This window comes from Physeter macrocephalus, chromosome 14 (assembly GCF_002837175.3).
Source record: "Physeter macrocephalus isolate SW-GA chromosome 14, ASM283717v5, whole genome shotgun sequence".
Lineage (NCBI taxonomy): Eukaryota > Metazoa > Chordata > Mammalia > Artiodactyla > Physeteridae > Physeter > Physeter macrocephalus.
The window spans coordinates 77080686-77106168 of record NC_041227.1 but is presented as its reverse complement, the minus strand read 5'-3'; the positions used below and the strand labels follow the sequence as shown (position 1 = coordinate 77106168).

At 46.9% G+C, this 25483-nt stretch overlaps 1 protein-coding gene across 2 annotated transcripts; it reads right to left on the bottom strand.

The window, feature by feature from the left end:
* Positions 1–4560: 4560 nt before the first annotated feature.
* RAC1 (Rac family small GTPase 1) lies at positions 4561–24443 on the bottom strand. 2 transcript variants are annotated; one of them, XM_055090619.1, is made up of 7 exons: positions 24168–24443; positions 14245–14316; positions 11683–11800; positions 7569–7625; positions 5983–6045; positions 5096–5255; positions 4561–4902 (listed from the first exon to the last, which is right to left on the bottom strand). In XM_055090619.1, the coding sequence occupies exons 1-7, from the start codon at positions 24200–24202 to the stop codon at positions 4772–4774; spliced, it is 636 nt and encodes a 211-aa protein (XP_054946594.1). In that variant the 5' UTR covers positions 24203–24443; the 3' UTR covers positions 4561–4771. The 2 variants fall into 2 exon arrangements, with proteins under 2 accessions (XP_054946594.1, XP_023976059.1); XM_024120291.3 differs by lacking the exon at positions 7569–7625 and having other exon boundaries at positions 24168–24440.
* Positions 24444–25483: the final 1040 nt, after the last annotated feature.

Here is a 25483-nt window from a genome sequence, read left to right as displayed (position 1 = left end):
CCAGGGCAACTGGGAGCTGCTCGGGCCGTGGACGCCACTCTTGTCCCGACAGTGACTTAACATCTGAGTGATTCCCACGGTGCCAATACCTGGATGTCCATCGATCGGATTTCAGTGGTCTCCTAAATGACTAATTTGAGAAATACTTCTGACCACAATATTCACACAATCAGGAGCCAGGAGAGCACTGAGGTGACGGCCCCCCCGAGACTGAGCGGGCGTGACGCCCTTTCCTGTAGGCCTGCTGATTCCCGGGAGTCCCACAGCCAGGTTTAAGGCCCTAACCGATCTGTAGGCGCCCGCCCCTCAGGCCACCTTTTCAGTGACAGGGTCCTGCCTTAGGAGTTGGCACACAGGTGTGCAGTGTATTCTGCAAACTGGACTTTCCTGCCTGCACAAACTCAGTATCAGTTGCAAGGGTGCCGACTGGGGCTCTGTCACGGGTGGCACTAGGCGAGGGTCAGCCCTGAGCTCCGACTGGGAATCAGACGAAAGCAGGTCGGGGAAGCGAGCAGAGACTGCTCTTCCTGCCCTCCGAGTGCCCCGTTCCCTGTTCACACTGCTTGTTTCATCAGCCTCAGGGCGCTGGCCCAGTTCTCGTGGGATATTTGCGGAGGTCGGCCGGTGGATTCAGAGTTTAAAAAAAAAAAAAAAAGCACTTACATATCATGAGTGCCTGCACAGCCATGAACTCTTCCAGTGGGTGTTTCTGGGAAGGTCTATTTTACTGGGTAGTTTTACAACAGTCCTGTTTTAAACATCTTTTTTGTGTCCACTGTAAACAACAAACGGAGTCTTACGTTTTCCTGGAGCTCCGGCTAAAGACTGAAGATTGCCCAGGCGTCTGGCTGTGCTCCACCCCCGACCCAAACCCTGTAAAATGACAGTAACGGGATTCCTTTAGAAAGCATAAACCCACAAGGACGGGGGGAAGAAGAGACAGGAACAATGAGATGGCCAGAGATAAGCGGACACCTGGGTGAAGTGGGGAAGGAAAGAATAAATCCGGTCTACAAACCAGATGCCCCAGGCACCTCGGACCCGGGGCGTGAAGCCAGCGGGGGACCGGCCAGAGTGACGGCTGGAAGAAATCTGGCTCCTCGCTTGCTTCAGGGTCGAGGGGGCGCTGGACACCAGCGCAGTAGAACAACTCCTCCCACTTGGCTCCCAGAACCTTCAAGAAGATGCTCCAAGGAAATCAGACCTCTAGGGATACCTACCCCCTCAGGGCCTAGTAGCTGTCACAGCCATACCACCTTAGCTTTTGAAAACCTGCAAAGGTCTCTGACTGAAAGGCCGCGGTAACATCCAACTGCTACAAGTTTCGTTTCTAAACATAATTCCTGTACGTTCCTAGCGGCAGAAAGGAAAGCAATCTCCAGCACCTTGAACCACACTGCCCTGGCGTGACCCACCTACGTGCTCAGTGTCTGGTCTGCTTTTTAGTTTTCAGTGTTCAAGCACGAGCCAGGGATTGCCAGACACTTGGGGAACAAAGGACCAAAAGAAAGAGACATGGGAGAAGCTTCAAGCCCTCCCAGCTACATACAGCTTGGGAACAGAAAGAGTGCTGCAACCACAGAACTGATCCACAAGGCTGAAAAATAGTATTTAGGGAAAAAAGAACTCCTGGACATGAAAAGTATACAAAATGAAATCAAAAGCAGCTGGGAAAGGGATACCTGAATAATGGGAGACAAGCTTCCAAACAGAACAAGCCCACCAAGCACAGGGTACGGGAGACAAAGATCCACCCAGGACATGAAGACACACGGCAGACCCCACAAGACGTGGAGATAAACATACCGCCCCCTGCAGTGCAAACGGCCAAGACGACGGGGAGAGCTGCCTTCAAGAAGCCGAAGAGAAGTTATTTCCAGCCTGGAATTTCAGACCCAGCCAAAAAGTATCAGGTTAGAATGAAGTTATTTTCAAAGATACAAGTGCTCAAAAACATAGATGACCCACATACTCCTCAGGAAGCTCTTGGAGAATCTGTCCATCAAGGTGAGAGAAAGTAAATTGGAAAACAAGGAGTTAAGATGTAGAAAATAAAAGATCAGCATGTAAGAGAAGTGGTGGTCAGAGGGTTCTGTGCCTTTAGGGAAATGAAAACTGAAGAAACACGTGATACATCCGAATGTCCTGAGAGATTTAGACAACAGATGGAAAAGGCACAGTTAATCAAGTATGCAGAAAACAAAGCAAATAAACTAGTACTCCAAAAGAACCAAAGTTGTGCAGAAAAGGCAGACTGTTACTACATGGCTCAGCCCTGAGCGTTTACGTGGCAGTTGGTAATGCAGACACTGAATATCAGCGCCAACCCAAACGACTGTACTGAAGGGGTGGGAAAGGTGTGTTGAGGCTGGGGTTACGGCTGGTTAAGAGCTACTGCATCCCCACCGGGAGGGGACGTCGTCGGTGGTGGCTGGAACTGACAATCCAACGGAGCACACAGCTTAGCCTGAGCCCCGGGGAGGGGAGGGGCTGACAGCTCAATCAGGCATCAATGGCCAGTGACTGAATTGAAGCCTCCAGAAAATTTGAAGGGACCTGGTTTGGAGAGCTTCCGAGTTGGGGAACACATGAGATGTGGGAAGAGCCGTGCACCCAGGGAAGTGCCCAGCCCTTCCTCCATACCTTGCCCTCTACATCTCTTCCGTTTGGCTGTTCCTGAGTTACATCCTTTTATGATAAACCAGTGATCTGGTAAGTAAAAGAGAAAAAAGCAAGCATATGCTTTAGACGTGTGAAGACAAGTATGAAGAATTACCTAAGAGAACGCAAAATGGGTGCCTCTGGGGAGGGTGCGAAGGGGGAAGACTGCTGTTTTTGTAGCAAACCTTTAGATTTGGTCTTTAAACTGCATTATTTACCTTTGGTTAAAAAAAATAATAACTCTTCCAAGCAATAAAAAAGAAAATTTTAAAACTGCTTCTAACATGAACTGTTGATAGTATAAGTTTAGGCTCCAGAAAGGATCTTAAAGTCATACCGTCAGTCCCCACCTTACCAGGCTGCCAGCTCGGGTTCCAATATCTGCATCTTCAGCCCATAGCTCTGGCCCGAGATGCTGACACACGTCCCTGCGTGGACATCACACGAGTCTCGCCAACATTCGCCAGGTCTCAAACCGAACGTCACTCAACGCCCCCTCTTTGTTTGCTGGCTCCTCCATCTTCTCCCCGTAGAGGGACTGCTCCCTGTCCCCCCCACCATGAAAAGAGGCATTGGAAATGAACATCCAACGACCCAGGGTTTTACAGGGAGGCAAACAAACACATACCCCAGCAGGTGGCTCCCCAAGCTCTCAAGAACTCCAGTATTACCAATCATGATTCAAGGATTTATTAAGTCATACATGCAAAACATACTGCTAATCGCATTAGCAAAAGGTCAATCAATGTAAAAACACTCCACAATTCTGCAACTGTCAATTTAAAAAATTTTGTTCTAGTGGTTGAAAGGTCCAAGCTCATATTCTTGCCAGTGGGTAAGTTGTACAGAACTTTGTTAGCACGAGCACGGGGTTGACAGAACCTCACAGACCCCAAGGAACATCGTTAGGGCAAGGACAGGAAGCGTGTGCACGCTGTGAGGCAAGAGGCGGCCAGTGTTATTAGTCCAGGTGCAGTGTTGGTGATCTGGCAGGGTTTACAGTTTAAGAATATCTAAGTATTTTAAAAACTGTAAAGCTGCAACATAGGATTTTTATACCTAGTTACTAGAAAACCAAGGAAAGCACTTACTAGCTTTGGATAAGGTAACATGAAGACAGGAATGCACTTTTACTAATCTACAAAAAAATTTTTCTAATGCATATTCAGAACGATTTTATAATACAAGGAGGCATATTGCTCATTAAGAAGGGGTTCTATGAGGGATAGGTAGGTTTAAGGAAAAGAGAAAGCTTAAGAAAACACTTACTGATAATACCAACCTTTCTTCATCATCTACTGCATTTGACAGAAATTAACCTTTTAAAACTTTTACCTGTGACACTTTTAATAGTTTAATTATTACGTAGACAATGTGGTGTAAATTTCCATATTTTGTTAAAATACTGTCTTCATCCTCTGATCACAAGTGTTCCACACACTCCACCCAGTGCACCCACGGCCAGAGCAGAATGCTTCATCAGAGGCAGCACGGTAGTAAGAGCTCTGTTCAAAATCTCACAAAAGCTAATACACTAATTTGTTCTAAAAAATCTCACTATGAAATCAAAAAGATTGATCCAAAGACCTGAGCTGTTACATTCATTCATTATGATGTAAAGTACAATGTTAGGTAGTGAACACAGACTGGTAAATCAGGATGCATTAAATGACAACGTTTCAGGAAGGAGGCTGTACTGCTCTTCACGTCTGAAACTCATTAGCGAGCGTCTGCATCTCCTGCCTCAGAAGCTACAGTCTCTTCCAAACAAAGGTCTTTAAACAGTTTAGTGGTTAGTGTTCTTAGCCCAGCAGTGCAACTTAGTTCACAAGGTATTTTGGCAACTCTTAATCTGAGCAAGAATAGGGGCTTTGAAAAATAAGGCTTTAAGGAAGCTTGTCATTTTAGGGCTAAACTTTAATAGAATGTGAAAGTTTGAACTCTTACACTTTAAACAAACAAAACCTAGAAATTACTGATTGGTTCAAAACGGTTTTATGGAAAAACTAATCTGTAACAAAAACTTGGCATTGAGTGCGAAGGCTCCACCGTTTGAGCAAAGCGTACAAAGGGTCCTGGGGGACGGGACAGGCGGGAGGGGCCCGGACATTCACAACAGCAGGCATTTTCTCTTCCTCTTCTTGACGGGGGGTGGGCAGAGAACCGCCCGGATAGCTTCATCAAACACCGTCTTGAGACCTCGCTGCGTGAGCGCCGAGCATTCCAGGTATTTGACGGCACCTGTGGGAAACACAGCCTCACCCTCAGATCAGAACGGGGGCGCCCCCCACCCTGACATGGCACCGAGGGCCCTGCTCTGCGGGGTCCCGAAAGGCAAGCCAGACCCCGAGTCCACTTCCCCAGGCGGGACTGCAGCCTCCATCACGAAAATAAAAACGTGGGCAAAGCAGACATGACAATGGGGGTTCCATACCGATCTCCTTGGCCATGGCCAAGCCCTGTGGGTAGGTGATGGGTGTCAGCTTCTTCTCCTTCAGTTTCTCAATCGTGTCTTTATCATCCCTCAGATCAAGTTTCGTCCCCACCAGGATGATAGGAGTGTTGGGACAGTGGTGTCGCACTTCAGGGTACCACTAGGCACCAGCAGAGGAGGCAGTCAGCCTCTCCTTGGGAACCGCCCTCGCCTGAACTGTATCCACACAGGTGCCCAACTGCATCAACCACCCACTTGGTCACCGCATCCCCTCGCCTAGCTCACACCCTCCAGAACCACCGACTGGCTGCGGTGTGTCCCTAGCCAGCCTGGAGCCCAGGACTCACACCCCTACTGACAGTTCTACTTGTCCGTGAGAGAGGAGAGAGGAGGGACGACCCCCACCCCCCGCAAACTACTTTGTTTTTGACCCGGTTCTTAGGTCATCTCAAAGTCCCTTACGTATTCAAGGATGAGAATAAAACTATCTGGACCCAGGTCTCAGCTCTGCCTCCATTACCCCCACCAGACACGTCCCGGATCCCAACTGAAGGGCCTCTCACCCGTCATTTTCACTAAGTTCATGAAAGATGCCAGAGTAGAAAGTATGGTCATTATTTTTATTAGACCGACCCCGAAGTGCTTCATTATTTTAACCAGGAACACGGCACTTCTGAATCAGACCTTGAGGCTTTAGAACTCTGCATACTCAAGTCCTGTACCTAAAAAACTGATTACTTATGTAAAAAATTACCTAAATAGTAGAATTACTAAAATCAACTTAAATAACTGAAAGTTTCTATCAGTAAATGGTATTTTATTTTTTAATGTTTCTTCCTGAGAGTAACATTATGTAACAAAATATTTTTCTAAAAAATCCCACTTACCTTTGCACGAACATTTTCAAATGATGCAGGACTCACAAGAGAAAAGCAAATCAAGAATACATCCTATAAAAAGAAAACACAGGGAGGTGTTTAGAAAATCGTCTTACAGTGAGGAATGCACTTTGCTTCCTGAGTGCTGCTGGGAGGGAAGCATGGGACCAGGGCATACGCTGCACACCAGCAACCGTGGCGCAAGCCTTCTCCCCGACACGCCTGCAGTGTAGTCAGACGCTCCCAGACCAGAACCAGCAATGTGAAGCACCAGTTACCAGTGAGAAGGGGAGGACGAAATATGCTAGAAGTTACTCGAGGCTACAGAGAGACATCAAATTTAGACCCCTGGGAGGCCTCTTTTCCATCCTTCCCAACTCCCACCGGGAACTAACTTAATGCTCTGTTACTACACGGGGACAAAAACGAGTGTCAGGTACTATGGCAATATTTCTATAAAACTTGGTTTCAGTCCGTCAAAAGCAGATTCAAATTAAAAACTGTTATCCTCAAATGGTATGCTTTTCATTACGCTCCCATCAGAATCTTAAGTACAAACATTTTTAGATGGTCACTGGGTTCCAATTAAGCTGCTTCTTAAAGAACTGCCGTCCAAGTCCCAGGCACAAAGCCGGGTCTCAAGAATTCGCTAAACAGGCACGTCCCTCTGGGAGGGAGGACGATCTGGTATGTAAGTGGCGTCTTGCCAGCTGTCAGAGCTTCTCAGACCCAAGCGGGGCCTCCGGAAAACTTGCACCGTATTGGGTAAAAAGTGAAATTTGGGACTTCCCTGGCAGTCCAGTGGTTAGGACTCCGCGCTTCCACTGCAGGGGGGGAAAGGTCTGATCCCTGGTCCAGGGAATGAAGATCCCACATGCCACAAGGCGTGGACAAAAAAGAAAAAGTGAAATTTAAATATTTACCCATATTAAAAAATGCCTAAGAGTTTCTAAAATGCTAGATTTATGAAACACTTTTCTGGAAAAAGGCAATTAGGCTACTCCGTGAAATGCACACAGTTCCCAAGTTAACACTTTCGATCATCCAGCTGATATCTTGTACCTGAAAGGGAAGAAACATCCCACACAATAGCGTTTCGTAAATGACACTGAAAATGCTAGCACATGCACAAGCTTGTCCAAGAATCGCCACAGCATCTCGGCACCTGGGCTGATCACATCATCTCAAAGCGGGGGTGGGTTAGCTCACCAGCGCTGCGCAGCCTCGCCCACAGGCCCTGCACCAGACACCAAAGTGGGAGGAAGGAGGGCCCAGAGCGTGGTTAGTCCCGCTCCCGTCAAGCACTCGGGCCACGTGAGCTGCAAGGTAGAGCCTCCGCACTCCTTCCCCAACCAGCCTGGACAGGGGCCCTTTCACGACAGCCCCTCCTGTCCCCTGGGAGGAGGAGGAAAGCAGTTCACACACTGCTCTGATTCAAGCCAGTAGGTAAACTGCCAGGCAAAACCCCAACCTTGAGTGCGTTAAATATAAAACACTCAAGGAACGTGAGGCTCAATAGGAAATCCTAGGAAAACTAAGTGAAACGAGAGAACAGATAAAGCTTGAAACTGAAGTCGATTGAAAGTTTTACATACGGCAATCGGCTTGTCTTTGCCCCTGGAGGGTATATCCTTACCATACGTTTCTCCAACCTAGTAATGCATGAGAACTTTGTTTGAGTTTAGTAAAAAGCGAGAAGAAAAATCAATATAACCAGTTACCTATTCTTCATCTGAATTTTGTCTCAACCCTCCCAAGGGATCTAAAAGCAGATGATGATCTAGAGGGTCTATAACGCCAGGCGCTGCTGAATCGCTCCGTCACCCTGTGAAGGTCAGAGACGGTGGAGACTGGGGCGCGCCTTCAACCTGTGGTGGCACAGGGAGGTTCCTTCCCCAGCATGAAGCCCATGGCTTCCGCTCAGCAAGGACGTGCCAGAGGGGTGTCCCACCCTCAGCGAGGGTGTCCATCAGCAACGGCACACCTCTCAAAGCTCAAAGCTCCCCGGCCAACTTCGCAGACAGGAGCCCAGCTGGAGCCAACAGGAGACGCGGCCGTGTGCACAGCAGGCCTCTCGGCCGAGACGCTGTCCAGGAAGGCGGCCGGGTGTGAGGGCTGTGACCTCACGGGAGTGCGGCTCAAATTCAGGGACCTGCTCTACTGAAAGGACAGCGCTGCTCCCGCCCCCGTGTGCATGGAGGGGCCGCCCAGAAGTGACCGCACTTCCAGCGTGTATCACTGTGCTTTCAATTCACTCCTCTGTTCCAATAAGAACTGAAGACTTACTCTTCAGCAACAGAGAACCTGGAATTCTAGAATCAAGAGAAAGGCGAGACAACTATTTTAATTTCATCTCACTCAAGCTTCTCCGATTTACAATTTAAAGCGAATGTTAAAGTTTCTCTAACTATTCTGATTTCATCTTTGGGCTATTTTTGAAGCCTGGTCCTCCCGAGACCCTGAAGTGATGCCAAAGCTTCACTGTGATACAGGGACTCATGGGGATCGGCCACAAAAACTCAGCTTCAAAATATCCTTTAACCACATCTGTTCTACCCTTTTCCATCTTTCAGAACATCTTTCTAATGGAGAAGAAACGTGCTTTCCGTCCTATGTTAACGTGACACCGTCTGCCTGTGCCTTCCTCTCCCTTCTGCCTCCAGCCCAAACGCGGCTTGAAGAAAACGCCTCGAGCGCTCTGACGACTAACCGCCCAGCGCCCAGTCCCTCCGGCTCTGCCCTCCGGCCTGACGCCCCAGGCCCGACGCCCCACGCCGTTCGCACTGTCCTCCTGCCCTCAGCCCTCCTCACAGGGTCACTCCGTGTCCTGGAGCGGCGTCATTCCTTCTGAGCTGCTGTCTTGGGTCTCAGGCCCATCTCCCCTTGGGTTTGAAGGCTACTCTCCCTCCATGGCGGCCTGTCCTCCCCACACCAGACACCCCTGGGCCTCCACCGACCTCGACTCCCGTGCCGCAGCCTGACCTCCCTCACAGGCCCCAAAATGACAGCAGCCCTTGGCGCTCCTGCCCGCCTGCCCGTGGCGCCGTCCGCAAATGGACCAGCCTCTCCCAGGAGAATGAGGGGGCTGGACCTCACCGCTCTGAATGATGACACTGTGCCCACCACCTTTTGGAGAACCAAGTGGAAGCTAATGGTTTAAACAGTTTTAACTCAGCTACACAGAGGATGCCAGGATTAAATGACCACAGGAAACACACGTCTCTTTGTAGGTCACAAAGACCTAGAGAGTGGGGAGATCTTGGTATAAAATCATCCAGTTGGCCCTTCAGGAGTGGGTCAGGGCAGAGTCACGGATGAGCCACAGAAACAGGCCTGCAAACCAGAGACCGGGTTTTATTTAGTACAAAGTTCAGAGGTTTCTCTCTGCCAAGAAGAAATCCAGGTGCCAGCCTATCACTTCCAGGGTCCGCTCCTCCTGGCAGGACAGCATGGCCCAAGGAAGGAGACCCTCCAGGCCCCAGCAGCTCAGCGCTCGGGGCGGCCCTCAGTAGCCAAGATAACCCTCTTGTCTCCAAAGGAGTCCAGGCAGGCACAGCTTTAACTGCTAGTTGGGTGCCCGCCCCACTCTGCTCCTAAGCTGGCGAGGGGTGGGTTACACGCTGCGGTGCAGGTCCACTGCCTTCCCCAGATGGGATGTGAAAAGTTCAAGTCCTGGCCCCGAAAGGACAACACCCACTTGGATTTCAGGCCCCCACACTACAGCCTGATTCAATGTGTCACTTACCTAGGTGTTCTTCGGCATTCAAAGCGGGGATCCCGCCTCCTCACCTGGGACTTACTGCGAGTGACTGCCTCAGGGGAAGCCGCCGCACCCTGCCCTGGGCCCCCTGAGTCACAGCAGATGGTTCTCATTTCTCAGTAGAGACACGCCGGCCTCCCACATGTATCCAGTTGACTGGGGACTCCTACTCTACCACTCAACGCAGATGCCTTTGAAACCTGGCCTCAGCAAGCACCCACTGGGGATGGAACAGTTTCCTAAACTATTCTACTGAAAAATACTGAAGAATTCAAACCATTTGGTGACTATGGGCTGATTTTTAATACGTAATCATAGTTAACTTTTACCTGGAGATTAACTGAGAAGCCAGCCAATTCAAGCTTCCCATTTTATGGTTTTGGTCTTTGTTTAGCACTCTTCCTAGAATTCAGCTAAAGGACAATCAGCAAAAATCTACAGCTTAAAGAAACTGTGCTTGAACTTCCCTGGCGGTCCAGTGGTTAAGACTCCACACTTGTAATGCAATGGGTGTGCGTTCAACCCCTGGTCGGGGAACTAAGATCCCGCATGCTGAGGGAGGGAGGGAGGGAGGAAAGGGAGGAAAGGAAGGAAAGGAAAGGAGGAAGGGAAGAAAGAAGGAAGGAAGGAAGGAAAGGAAAGGAGGAAGGAAGGAAGGAAAGAAAAAAAGAAACAAACAAACAAACAAACTTGGCAATTCCTCTAGCAGAAAGCACATGGAAAAGACAATAAGTTTTGCTTGGAAAAAGCCGTATTTCAAAAGCAAAAAAACAAGATCTGGGTAGACTAGAACTAATTAGTTCTTTCCACTCACACTCCCCCCACCCCCAAGAACAAAGTGATAATTAAATCAGTGCAAGGGCGGAGGCCAGACTTCTCGGGATGTTTCCCTGACCCCAACACCTCTGGCTGCCCGGCTCGCTGAGAGCAAGTCCTGCATCCTCCTCTCCTCTGGATGCAGCTCGGAACCGAGGGCCTCCCCACATCTACCAGCACAGCTACACCAACACAAGGAGGAGCCCCAACAGCAGCGACACGCCTGGGGCTGTTCCCCGTGCTCTACGCTCTACATCTATACTCATCCAGCCCTGCGAGGAACGGGGCAAGACTAGAGGTGAAGAAATCTGCCCGGTCACAGGGCGAGGAAGGGGAGGGCGGAATTTGAACCAGAGGAATTCGCTCAACTGCCTCTGTGCAAACTGCCCTGGCCAGTTGGTCACTAACTCTCCAAAGCTGCTTTAAAAAGCACTTTTAAAACAAAGAACAGACATGTAACAAGAAGAAAATGATACAAGTAAGACAACTGCTTATGGAGAGAAAAGTGGCTCTGACCATGTGTCCACCAGCTACTGCCCCATATAATTAGCTCTGGTAAAGAGATGAGCTACTAGCTGATAGGCAAGCAAACCCAATCTAACAGTTTTCTAACTGGACACAGTGGACACATTTTTATAAAGCTAAAACCTCAATCTACATTGAGAAGATTTAGGTACTAAAGCTGCAAAAAACGAACATGTATTTTATAGAAAAACAGTATTAAACCTGTCAGATTGGTTACTAACTTGATCTAAAGAAACCTTAATCTTCACTCTGCTTGATTTGATTCTGTGGTACGAAACTGTCACAAAGCAAACTGATCTGGAAACTAATTGCTCTTAAACTATTTAGCCAAAACAGAACAGTAACTACTTCACACAGCTGTCCTAAAACTACACGGAAGAATGTAAAACGCACAGCGCCATAGTTAATAACTGGTAATGCTCAAAAAATAAAAAGCAAAATCCTGGTTTGCATCTAGGCAGATATTCACTATTGAACTAATTGAACGTTATTGGTTATTACTCGATATACCCAAAAGATGGCAATATAAGCAAATCCAGAGGTGATATGAATTAATTAAATAAACAGGAATTGTAAAGAACAAACTAAAAATCAGTCATGCTCCTTACCGTTTGCGGATAGGATAGGGGACGTAATCGGTCATAATCTTCTTGTCCAGCTGTATCCCACAAGCCCAGATTCACCGGTTTTCCATCCACCATGACATTGGCAGAATAGTTGTCAAAGCTGTGGGACAGAGTGAAAATGGCTGGTCTCTAGTCGTGGAGCGCAAGGCACAGACCTGGGAGCCGAGTGGGGCCCAGGCTGGGGTTGCAGGGTAGAGAGAGCTGGAGGCCGAGGCAGGCCCAGAGGCGGCCAGGCCCACAGACGCCCAGCCCAGCCCGCAGGTGCGAGGCGAGGCCTCCCAAGGGCTGAGAAGCACAGGGAAAGCGGGAACTGGAGTGCAAGGGCAACAAAGGCAGCGCTTGAGAACAACACCCGAGAAACAGGAACAAGCTACTAAATTTAACCAAAACAACTCGCTGTCAGCAATAAAAACCTGCGTGCCTTTAATGAAGAGAACATTAAGGTTTTACTCCCCAGGAAGAAATAAAGTATACAATTAATCTCTCTTTCAATCCCCACGTGTTGACTTTTCCAGGTACACGCGTGAGTCATTCTCAGTTAGGGGCACGCCAGGACGGCTGCACTGGCAGTGTTTCCAGAAGACACCCCTCCCCCAAGCTGAGCCGTGGTCATCCACCCTGCGACCAAAGTGCAGGGTAACGCAAAGCAAACTGGATCTGAGAAGCTACTGTGTAACGTTTTCAAAGTGAGTTCACACAGGTATTTAAAGTAATTTGAGGCTGCTACACCCAAATGAGTCTGTCAGAAGAGGAAGCCTAGAAGGCCTACAGGCTGACAGGGGGAAAATAAGGTTGACATTAAAAAATTACGGCGAGTACCATGGAGTAGCTCATTAAAATCTGGCATCACAAGGTAAACCAGGGCAAGTGCCAAGCAGAATACAACACATCAGCCTTTAAAATAGAATTCCAGAATTAAAGTTTGCATACTTAAGACTAAAACTTAGGATCTTACTACACCGTGACAGCGAAGTCATGGTCTGAGTAAGTTCCATTGTGATTTATAAAAGTTAATGACCAAACCAGCTTTCATAAAGAAAAGGTTTCATATGCTGTATTCCTGCTTCAGTGGGAAGATGATAGATTAGTCAATAAACTGTACTGGGACTTTTTTTTTTTTTTTCAACCTGTGAAGAAGAATCAGGTTCCTGCCTCATACCATACCAAAAAATAAACTCTAAATGAATGAAAAATAAAAACTTCAGCTACAAAAATCCTACAGAACATTTTTAATAAGACATTAAACTCAGGGAAAAGGCAGAATGGCATGTTTACATAAAAAAGCAGAGGACGCCATAACGAAGTTCAAAGACAAATGAGAGACAGAGGGGTAATTATGTCTCACACACACAAGTCCCATCAGTAAGAAGAATTTTCGGTGGAAAAACAAGCAAGGGATTTCAAAAGGCAATTCACAGAAGACTATGATACACGGACAGTAAACATTCAAAAGATTTTAACCTCACCGGTGACCAGAAATGCAAATGGTGAGGTCACTTTTTTCAACTCATGTTAACCACAGTATGTATGAAGGGGGTGTTTCAGTCACAGCTGCTCAAAGTGACAGCCTTTGGGACAGCAACTGGGCAGCATCTATCAAAGTGTAAAGTGTCCATTCCTTTGCTTTGCCACAGTTCCTCTAATTATCTATCACATGTGCACAGAGACACGTGCAATGATGTTTAGCCCTGTTTGCAACGCCAAGTGACCAGTGGTTAAGTCCGCTACAGCACTTCAGTCAGTAACAGCTGTTAATGATTTAGCTCTAGCTACATGTGGAGATTAAGAAAGTCCCCACCATAAATTCAGGATAGTGTGATCCCACTTATATTAAAACACACACAGGACACCGAGATGTGCCTGTTGTGTCTGAGGGGGTGAGCGCAGTGGGAAGTGAGGCGTTTCCTCTCCACCAGCGCCACAGCCATGAGGACAGAGCTCCCGGCAGCAGGGCGGTGCGTTATGAGGCTCCCTGGTAACCCCATCATCAGAAAAGCACTTTTCCACCCCCGCCCAGTTCTGCTGCCTACAGGGAATAAGCAGCTCAGTAGCTGATTCCATCCTCCCATCCGTCCCCCCACTCTACACCCCACCACGCACACACACCCTGGTTTCAATTCCAAAGCCCAATAACTCAACAGTGACATGTAACCGTTGGATTACTGCCAGAAAAGGCCAATTAAAACATAATGGAGTATTTTGTTCCAGTTCCTTGAACCTTCACACAGAGCCCAGAAAGCCAAACTTATCCGAAACTCTTATATTATCCAGTCTCTGTACTTCACAGTTGGTTTAACTTTCACTTCCTGAATCTCTAAAAACCAATTAGGAAAGCTGTGTGCTTCATCACTGTGCAGAAACTTTACATTAGATTAAGTATTTTTTTAAAGTCCAAATACCTTATGAGACCTCAGTGACTGAAAGGAAAATTAATCACACCTGTTTGCATGAGGATTAAGAAAGGCAGAGCAGAAGAAAGGTCAACAGAATCCAAAGCAACATATCACAGACACGTTAACTTCCAGTTTAACTCAGGATACTTACACAGTAGGGATATACTCTCCAGGAAAGGCATTGGTCGTATAACTGATCAGGAGGCAAGTTTTACCTACAGCTCTAAAGAGAGAGAAAAACGGTGTAAGTTGCTTAGTCAACATGAATGCAGTCTTAGATTTCATTATTTGGTGAAAATAACTTATAGAAAAATCAAGAAGTATACATCAAGTACTTAACCCTAAACAGTTTCTATAACCTTTTATTTAACACTACACATAGTTTTATCCTGAAATTTAAAGTAAACAAACTAGAACTACTCAGAAAGGCAGAGCCCAGAGGCTTCACACTCTGTTCTGGCTTTAGGTATTAGCACTAGTAGTCAAGAAATACTTGTTAATAAGCACAAGGTTGAACAGGAACAGTATTTTAAATTGACTGATTGATTGATGGCTGTGTTGGGTCTTCGCTGCTGTGCACTGGCTTTCTCTAGTTGCGGCGAGCAGGGGCCACTCTTCATTGCACTGCACGGGCATTTTGGTGACTTCTCTTGTTGCGGAGCACGGGATCCAGGTGCGTGGGCTTCAGTAGATGAGGCATACGGGCTCCGTAGCTGTGGCTCGCGGGCTTAGTTACTCCGCAGCATGTGGGATCTTCCCGGACCAGGGATCGAACCCGTGTCCCCTGCATTGGCAGGCGGATTCTTGACCACTGCACCACGAGAGATGTCCCCAGGAAAAGTATTTTTAAACTGAAAGTCTCTCCTGTGAAGATCTCTAGAAGGCTTTCATCCAAGAATCTGCAAATCTATCCTCAAATTATTTTGATGACTACTAATATGCAAACATAGCTTTCCCCCCCAGCTTCCATTCTGCTGCTAAGTAATATATTTTGCTGCCTCCGAGTGGCAGCTCAAATCCACCGCCTTCCTAAAGCCTTCCCTCTGGCCATCAGTGACAACTGTTCTCTGAAGAGAGTGCTTCGTCACCAACCACCACACACAGCTGCTCCCACTTTAATTCATCTGCATTCACGTGCCACCTTGCCACATCCTCACATCCACCATAAACTTTTAGAGCAGCTAACACATTACGTTCCCGACATATTAATTAATGGCTCAGGGACACTGGAGTAAACTTCCCAAATAGCTGCAAAGAGGAGAAGTAACAGAGAAGAGTGTAGAAATACTCCCGAGACAGGAGGGCCTCCTGCACAACTGGAAGCAGATACAGTGTGCCAGGGTGGTAATGAAAGTCTCCCAACCACTTGAAAATTTTTTCAGGGGTATCACCTAAAAATTAAGACCATCACTGCACCAGTAGCCAACACACGTTCTCCAAATTTTACAACATTCACAGGGTGGCTTCAGGGGCTTCTCAGAGCCCCTGGCCTCCCAAGGGCTCACCAAGTAAATGCTCCTTACACGGGCCCATCTCCCTGCTGTCCTCTGTTGGCTCACCAAGGTCACGAGATACACTGGAGTTCTGAGTCATTAAGATTTTGTTGTTCAATCTCAACTACTACTATAAATTAGGACTCACAGTAAAGAAGTTAAGTACTTCTCTATTCTCCTTGCACTCTTAGCAAAAACCTCTCAACAAGAGCGGATTACAGGCCCAGGTGGCCTTGCCAATACTTGCTGCACTCATAACATTATCAAGGCTTAACAAAAGCTGGAACTCCCTCACCCCAAAGACCTCATAGTCAAACATGACATCATCAGGAGCTAGCGTCCAACTCCTAAAGGCTTTCTAAACAGAAATGACTCATTGGCCATACATTTTGTTAAAAGCTTAGAATGTTAAAAAAAAAACAAAAACCTGAATGAATAGGAGTCTGAGATATCTGAAGTCACTGACCCAGATGTGTGACCCACAGCCAACTCTACCACTTACTGGCTGGAATTGTTTAAGTTTCAACTTCCTTATGCCTCAATTTTCTCAATTGTAAGATGGATGCAAAACTACCAACTCCATCACCAAACTATTGTGAGCATTAATGCAATTTCAATCCATACCAACAAATTGGGCGCTATGCCAGAAGTACACTAGGTGCTAAAGATACTGCAATGAATAAGATCTCATGGAACTTGTGCAGATATTAAACTAAAAAATGAAAAATGCAGTCATTACATAAAATTATAGGTGTGATAAGTGTTACTAAAGATGCTCTGGAAATGTACAGCAAAGGGATCTAACCTAGTCTTGGGGGCAGAGGAGGCAGCAATGTCATTGAGACTGATGACGAGTGGGGACACAGCAAGGAGGAACATTCTAGGCAAACGCAGCAGCACATGGGGAGACCCAGACTACAAGAAGCTCAGTAAAACTGAAGGACGAAGAAAGAAGGGGGAAGTGGCAGAGGGAAATCTGAAGAAGTTGTCCTCTCTTCTCGTTAAGGGCCTGGAACTTGATCCTACTTGGGAAGTAACAGAAGATTTTAGGTGCCAAGAAACCATTAGATTTGCATTTTTAGAAGAAGCCTCTGATGACTGTGGAAAGAGGACCAAAGAAGCTGAAACTGGAGGCTGAAAACAAGGAAGCAGCTGCCACTGTGTTCCAGGAACCAGCCCTGGTGGCCTGGACCGTGGAGGGGGTTTCAGGGTGCAGAGAAGTGGGCCGCTCCAAGAGCTACCGAGACGTGGGGCAGAACAAGCGTGGCTTGGCCAGGGGCTGGCGGTGGTAGCTGAGGAAGAGAGTGGACTCTAAGGCCATGATAAGTGAATCTCTTTTCAAAATTACAAATGTTGCTGTGTAAAAATGTTAATAGTTATGGCCTCTTAATGTCAAAGATAAGAAGCTCTAAAAGTTTTAACTGTTATGTTAAAATGTCACAGTTTCACTTCAAGACCCTGTCCTAAGACTCTCCTATATGTATGAGGAACAAAGCCATCACTATAAATACCACCAACTGTGTTTTAAATGCTCCAAAATTTCTTTTCCTGAAACTCCACCGTCAGCTGAGGCTTCACCTTTTGAAAGGTTTAACTGTAAAGGAATTCAAGGTACTGGCATCACCTGATAATAAATGAAATTTTATTACCAATCATCATTTGCTAAAAAGCTGTATTCTATAAGAAAATTAGTAAAGTATAAAATTCTGACTTTTAAAATAAGTACATGTCCAATCTTTGATTTAAATGTTTACTTAATTTTAAAAAACAGATGAAAAGAAAAGCTTATTTACGTCCCATTAGTGTATTTATTCACCACTTTTAAACACACTCCACAAATAAATGCTAGAGGCCAAAGTCAACATCGGCTCTAGACAAAGTCACAGCTTTTCCCCACAGAAAGAACGGAATCAGTTATTTGGTCAGTCTTGACTGATGCTGCTGCATAATTTCTGGAAGTTACTATTTGCTTTGGAATTTCCAATTTCATATATTTAACTACTCTGTTCGGTCTCTTTTTAATCTTTGAAAGATGCTGTAACTCTAGAAAGTGAACATGAGTCTACTAGAAGAACATTCACATAAACACATTTTTTTTTTATTTCAGAAGTATCTTATTTGTGATAAATAATCGCAACTGTCACTAGTTCTTTTACAGGTTACAAAGTTGACAATGTAGATAGAAAATATTTAAGTTTTAAGTGACAGTGAGTCATCACACAACATTTTAATCTAATGGCGATTGAGCACATTTTTTTTAACCTATCTGTGCCTCTGCTCTACCTTGTAGAAATAATCAAGACCAAGCCAGTAAATTATGTTCCTACTATGTCCTTTATTTTTCCATTAGGAGAACCTCAAGGAAAACTTTTCCTTAAAATATTTTCGGTAAACTTCAGTGTTACTTCCTGAAACCTATAAACCAAAACTTAAAAGCACATAAAAATCGATAAATCTGGAAACACTGGCAATTTCCTCACGTTAAAAAATTAAGGGATGGGGCTTCCCTGGTGGTGCAGTGGTTAAGAATGTGCCTGCCCACGCAGGGGACACGGGTTCGAGCCCCGGTGCAGGAAGATCCCACATGCCGCGGAGCAATAAAGCCTGTGGGCCACAACTACTGAGTCCACGTGCCACAACTACTGAAGCCCATGCGCCTAGAGCCCTTGCTCTGCAACAAGAAGCCACTGCAATGAGAAGCCCTCGCACGGCAACAAAGAGTAGCCCCCGCTCGCCGCAACCAGAGAAAAGACCGCGCGCACAGCAACCAAGACCCAAGGCAGCCAAAAATAAAATAAATAAATTTATTTTTTTAAAAAAGTAAGGGATGGACTTCCCTGGCAGTCCAGTGGTTAAGACTCTGTGCTTCCACTGCAGGGAGCATGGGTTCGAGCCCTGATGGGGGAACTAATGAGGGAGGGAGGGAGGGAGGGAGGGAGCATGGGTTCGAGCCCTGATGGGGGAACTAATGAGGGAGGGAGGGAGGGAGGAAGGGAGGGAGGAAGGGAGGAAGGGAGGAAGGGAGGAAGGGAGGAAGGGAGGAAGGAAGGAAGGAAGGAAGGAAGGAAAATAGTAAGGGCTCCAGGAAACTCAAAAAGAAGATTCTGCATTGCCTTAAAAAAATAAAAAAGATGGGCTTCCCTGGTGGCGCAGTGGTTGAGAGTCCACCTGCCGATGCAGGGGACACGGGTTCGTGCCCCGGTCCGGGAAGATCCCACATGCCGCGGAGCGGCTGGGCCCGTGAGCCATGGCCGCTGAGCCTGCGCGTCCGGAGCCTGTGCTCCGCAACGGGAGAGGCCACAACAGTGAGAGGCCCGCGTACCGCAAAAAAAATAAACAAATAATTAAATAATTAAAAAAATAAAAATAAAAAAGATAAATTGATCTTAGTAGGACAGAAAAACCAGATTTCTCCAATGACTATTGTAAACCAAAATAAGGAGCCTGTATTGCTGTCTAAAAGTACCTAGATCTTTTTTCCCCAGTTTTACTGCGGTACATTTTACATACAGCACTATATAAGTTTAAGGCGTTTAACAACGATTCAACTTATATACATCATGAAATGATTACCACAATAGGTTTAGTGAACATCTATCATCTCTTAAAGGTACAACATTAAAGAAATAGAAACAAATTTTTTTTCCTTGTGATGAGAACTCTTAGGATTTATTCTCTTAACAACTTTCATCTATAACATACAGCAGTGTTAATTACCTTTATCATGTTGTACATTACATCCCTAGTACTTATTTATAACTGGAATTTTGTTACTTCTGACTTTCTTCTAATTCCCCCTCCCCTAACCCCTAAAAGTACCTAGGATCTTAAGAACAAATTAATGGAATGTAGTGGAATGTGAATTATAAGTATCAAATATATATTTATACTTATTGCATTAATGAAAGACCCTGAATGAAAGTCCTCAATTTATGCCAAGAAATGGGTTTTGGGGACTTCAGTTATACATTTACTGAAGACACCAGCCCTTCAGTAAATGTATAACTACGCAGAGAGTAAGTTCAGAAAATGTATGGATTAACAGAGCAATTTAGTGCTACAAAAACACAGAACCCTAACTGAAATTCTGATGTTCTGCCACCAACAGGGGACATTCCAACCAACTTAGAGACAGCCAGTCATTATCACCACTGGAGGCTTCAAAAAGTTCAGATTCTCAACAATGAAGTTACTAGAACACTCAAGGCTGAAGATGCCACCTACGATAAGAGTTCAAATCTGAAGCAGCCGTTACTCCAGACTGTCCTTCTAGAACCACCAAACCTAACCCTGGGGTAGCTAATTATATGGGTCAGCTAAAGATGCAAAGTTCAAAACCAAGAATTTATATCTAACTGTGTGACACCCCCATTCTCCTTCCAAAATCAACTTCTCTATCAAATCCTCTTAAACTGCTGCCCCCAAATGGGAACATGTTCCCATGTGATAAAGTAAATAGAGCAAACTCTTCATTACAGAATCTAAGTGGTGGGTATATGAGTGTTCAGTGCACAATTCTTCCAACTTTTCCATGTTTGACATTTTTCACATTAAGATGCTGGAAGAAAAAATTCCATCTGGTGACATGTGGTAACTGCCCTGGTAGCAGGATCCCTGGTAAAACATTTCCTTTCTAGGAAGACTACAGTTCTAAGTTAGAGCTACCTGATGATGCAGAGGTGAAAAAGTAGGAAGTACAAAGACATTAACTGACTAATGCAAAAGACAGATTATAAAGCGTGGCTTTGGTTTCTAAAAATGGACTCCTGATACTCCTTCACTGAACCCAACCCCAAACTTTTAGCTGGAATTATCACCTGAAATTAAAACAACAACAAAAAACACATTACACAGAATTTTATCAACCAAGATCAGATTCAAATAATAAACATAAATTTGGAAGGCAATGCAGAAACAAATTCATGGATCACGCCATTACTGCTTGTTCAACGGAAGTAGGCAGGAACTGGTATACATTCCTATCAAGATGACATCATGGAAGGCATTTATCATGCTCAGCTAAAAAAATTCCTGGACAGCAATGTCTAAATCAGACACTGGGCTGGAGAGACCACTAGCGCCACCTGGAGTGAAATGGGGGGCGGGGGCTCAAGTCACTCACCCCCAGCCTCCCAGTCAAGCAAAGCCGAAACAACGCACGATTAAAAGTGGCTGTTCAGGACTTCCCTGGTGGTCCAGTGGTTAGGACTCTGGGCTTCCACTGCAGAGGGCACGGGTTCGATCCCTGGTTGGGGAAGTTCCACGTGCCGCACAGTGAAGCCAAAAATTTTAAATGTGGCTGATCATAAATGTGAGATGCTGTCTTGCCTAAGTAAAGCTGAGAGAAAATAGTGGGCCAGAGGTTCCCCAAATTAAAGTGACAAACCCCATGTTCAGGAAGGACTAACAGAATCAGGATCAACAGAAGGATTAACACAATTAAAAAGTATCAAAACTTACCTCACATTTTATACTCAATGCCAATTGAATTGGTGTATAGAAAATAATCCATTAGTAGAATGTAGGCTTGGGGACTTCCCTGGTGGCGCAGTGGTTAAGAATACGCCTGCCAATGCAGGGGACACGGGTTCGAGCCCTGGTCCGGGAAGATCCCACATGCCTCGGAGCAGCTAAGCCCGTGCGCCACAACTACCGCGCCTCTGCTCTAGAGCCCACGAGCCACAGCTCCTGAGCCCACACTCTAGAGCCCACGAGCCACAACTACTGAGCCCATGTGCTGCAACTACTGAAGGTCGCGCGCCTAGAACCCGTGCTCCGCAACAAGAGAAGCCACGGCAATGAGAAGCCCGCGCACCGCAACGAAGAGTAGCCCCCGCGCGCTGCAACTAGAGAAAGCCCGTGCATGGCAACGAAGACCCAATGCAGCCAAAAATTAATTAATTAATTAATTAAAAAAAAACAATGTCAGAGGCAGAAGCTAAGTTCTAAAAAAGAAGAAGAAGAAGAAGAATATAGGCTAATTGGTGCTAATTATAATACAGTTACGACAGAGCCTTTAACCAGAATTCCCAAGAATATTTTTAAAATAAGGAAGCCTCCAATTTGTGGAACCTCAACCAGTTTGCCTTCCCTGCTTAAACTGCCCCTAATTGCCTGAAATTCCACAACATTAAGCAACTTTCACACCACAAAATTTAGACCTGCACTTACAGCTGTAACAATTTTTTAATAAAACATTCCCACCAGGAATATAGTTTATTCAGATAAAAGCAGGAAAATATTTTTGATGGAAAAAGTATATATCTAGATTTTTCACGTAAGCCATGTCTGCTACATGTTAGCCCTGATTTAAAGTAATACAGGGCTTCCCTGGTGGCGCAGTAGTTGAGAGTCCGCCTGCCGATGCGGGGGACGCGGGTTCGTGCCCCAGTCCGGGAGGATCCCACATGCCGCGGAGCGGCTGGGCCCGTGAGCCATGGCCGCTGAGCCTGCGCGTCCGGAGCCTGTGCTCCGCAACGGGAGAGGCCACAGCAGTGAAAGGCCCGCGTACCACAAAAAAAAAAAAAAAAAAAAAAAAGTAAAGTAATACAGCTCATTTTTTTTTCGTAAAGGTACATTTCACTTCTAATGTCAACATCAATGTCAAATACAGTACTAAAAAACTGACAGAAAACTCTAGGTCACCGTGTTTTATGCCTAACACTCCTTCCACAGAGCCTAGCAGTGACTCAGAGTAACAGAAACAGCAATAATAATAAAAATACTGGCAGCTGGCACTCACTAAGCACTCAGTAGGGGCCAGGCACCTGTGAGGCACTTAATATCCAGCATCTTGTTTAATCCTCACAATTTCCCCTTGAGGCACCTCTCTTGGGGGATGAGTGATATGCTCAGGGTTTCCCCATAAGTGGTGAGGTGGGGGTATGAAGGAAGGATCCAGATCCTACAGTAGGCAATCAACAAGTATTTGACTAGATAAACAAGCCAAGGCAAACAGTAGAGGTCCGTAGTCTGTAAGTATAATTAAGTAAACTGAATGTCTTCTGTGCTTATGTTTTTAAATTTTTCAAATAAGAATATTACATTCTAGGATTAGGTAATGGATTATCAGCAATATGACTTAAAAAAACCTAGTATGTATTACTGATTCCGCATTCTTATTTTTTAAAGGAAATTCAGATAATTTAAAATGTTTCTAAGACAGTGACATATGCTCAGTTAATTCAGTAGCAAAAGGATCAAAACTTCATTTAAATGAATTTAGTGATTTCACTGTTAAACCAATTAACTGAACATTTTCCCCCAAATTAAAGCTTTCTTTTAAAGGGTTAAAAAAAACACAAAACTACTATACATATTCCTAAATAGAAACTTACAGTTTTTAATTATATAGACAGAACTATGAAGTGTCAATAATCTTTCACATTTGTGAGCCTGACAAATGATACAGAGGGCATTTTTTAAAAAAAATCATTGTTTGATTGTCCTTCATGGATCTGAATTAGTTATAGAAACAAGTCAAATGTCTAATTTACAATGATCTAAAGAACCTGAGAACTCATCAATTCATCGAGAGGCATAAAAGCAAACCAGCCCTTATAACAAGTTTAGGGTACAGGGATGCCAGAACTCTTCGTTCGACTTTACAAGACTCCAAATAGGTACCAGTTGCATTCTGACTTTGCTGCAACTGGTAGTAATTTCTTGGAGCTTCCTTGTTAACGCTCATGTACTCGAGCCATGCTGAGACGCACGATTTTGCTCGGTTTACACTGAGATTCTTGTTTCCAGGGGAGGAAAAAACTGCCTAAGACAAGTCTTCCTTTAGGGCCGGGAACCACCACAGACAGCAGTGAAAAGAACTGCCTTGAGTCACAGGGCGGCCCGGCTCAGGAAGGCTGTTCTGCTACATCCCAAACCTAACGCAGGAGGCGAAGGCCAGCTTTTTCTTCTTTTCTTTTCTTTCTTTCCTTTTTTATTTAATGTATGACCACACCACGTTCCGAGAAAGGAACCGTCTTAAGCACACCCAGCTCCTCGCAGCTAGAAATCCTAGAAGTTTCCCCACCTTAATAGCAAACAGAGAGTCCCTTAAAAAATCAGAAAAGTGGCTTAAGTACAAGCGGAAGGCACCCCCTGGCGAATCAGTTTAGGATCCACCCCCAACCAGCCCGTGCACATATTCCTCCCCTACGACCGAGCTGTGACCGCCGGGTCCCACGAAAGGTCTCAGTGAAACTCGAGAGGTTAATGGGAAAATCAAGAGGGGGTCCTTTTTTAAGAAAGGCAACTCCCTAAACCCACCCAAACTACAGGCAAACAAGGGAGGGTGGCGGCCCGGGGCGAGTTCTGCCGGGCGGTCAGCGGGCCGGGGAGAAAGCGGGAGGGTGGAGTTCACTTTCCCTCCGGCCGCCGATCCCCTCCCTCCCCACCACACACACTAAAAAAAAAAAAAAAAAAGCCAGAACCAGGCCCGCGTCGCCCGGTCCCGGGGAGGGTGGCGGCCCACGCCCCCGGCCCGGGAGAGGCCCGGCCAGGCCCCACGCCAGCCGGCGGCGCCCGCCCGCCCTGCAGGCCCCTAGCCCCGGCCCCCGACCCCCGGGCCGGCCCGCGCACTCACCCGTCTCCCACCACCACACACTTGATGGCCTGCATCTGGGCCGCTCTCTGGGCCGCGGCGGCGGCGGCCGGGCGCTGAGGCGAGGAGCGGAGAGCTCGGGGCGCGGCGGGCGGGCGGGCGCGCGGCTGCGGGCGGCGGGGCGCGGAGTGCCGGGGCCGCTGTCCACGCCGCCTTGCCCTCCGCCGATGGGAAGCCGGAGCCCAGCAGCAGCCACCACCCAAAGCTGGGGAAAACTGCAGAGAAACAGGAAATGGCCGCTCCACTCACATCCGGCCTCCCCTCCCCCGCCCCGGCGCCGCCGCTCCCAGGCTCCGAGGCGGGGCCGCTCCCGCCCGCGCGGCTCCCGGGGTTCCTCTAGGCTTCGGGGACGCTCGGGAGCGCTCGGGAGCGCTCGGGAACGCTCGGGAGCGCTCGGCTCCGGACTCCGGGAGCCGGGCGCGGGGCGGGCCGCCAGCCATCTTTGTACGCTTCTGCCGCGGTCCTGGCGCCGCCCTGCCCGCCCAGTTCGGCCTCGAGGGGGGCCTCGAGGGGGGCCTCGGCTTCCAGGAGCAGGGTCCGCGCGCCTGCGACGGGCTCCTGTGGGAGGCCGTGCAAGGGGTGGACATCTGTTCTTTGTGATCCCCATAACTTAGGTGATGACAAGGCCCTTCTAGAAAATTCGCAACCTAGAACTATAAAGAAAAGACCATACACGGTACCATTAATCAGAGATAACTAATGTTGATTCAGCCAAAAACAGGTTGAACTTTCCTCCTTTGCATATGGATTTTCTAGTTATTCTTAATTATTTTTTTTTTTAATACTTTATTTTTGGCTGCGTTGGGTCTTCGTTGCTGCATGCAGGCTTTCTCTAGTTGCGGTGTGCAGGGGCTACTCTTCGTTGCGGTGCGCTGGCTTCTCATTGCGGTGGCTTCTCTTGTTGCGGAGCACAGGCTCTAGGCACGCAGGCTTCAGTAGTTGTGGCTCGCGGGCTCTAGAGCGCAGCCTCAGTAGTTGTGGCTCGCGGGCTCAGTAGTTGTGGCTTGCCAGCTCTAGAGTGCAGGCTCAGTAGTTGTGGCTCACAGGCTCTAGAGCGCAGGCTCAGTAGTTGTGGCGCACGGGCTTAGTTGCTCTGCGGCATGTGGGATCTTCCCGGACCAGGGCTCGAACCCGTGTCCCCTGCATTGGCAGGCAGATTCTTAACCACTGCGCCACCAGGGTAGTCCCCTTAATTATTTTCAACGCGTTGAGCGTTTACTATGTCCTACTGATTTGCACCAAGTTCTGGAGATAATGTCCTCTTAGCAGACCATTAACGTGAGAATATTTTGGTATAT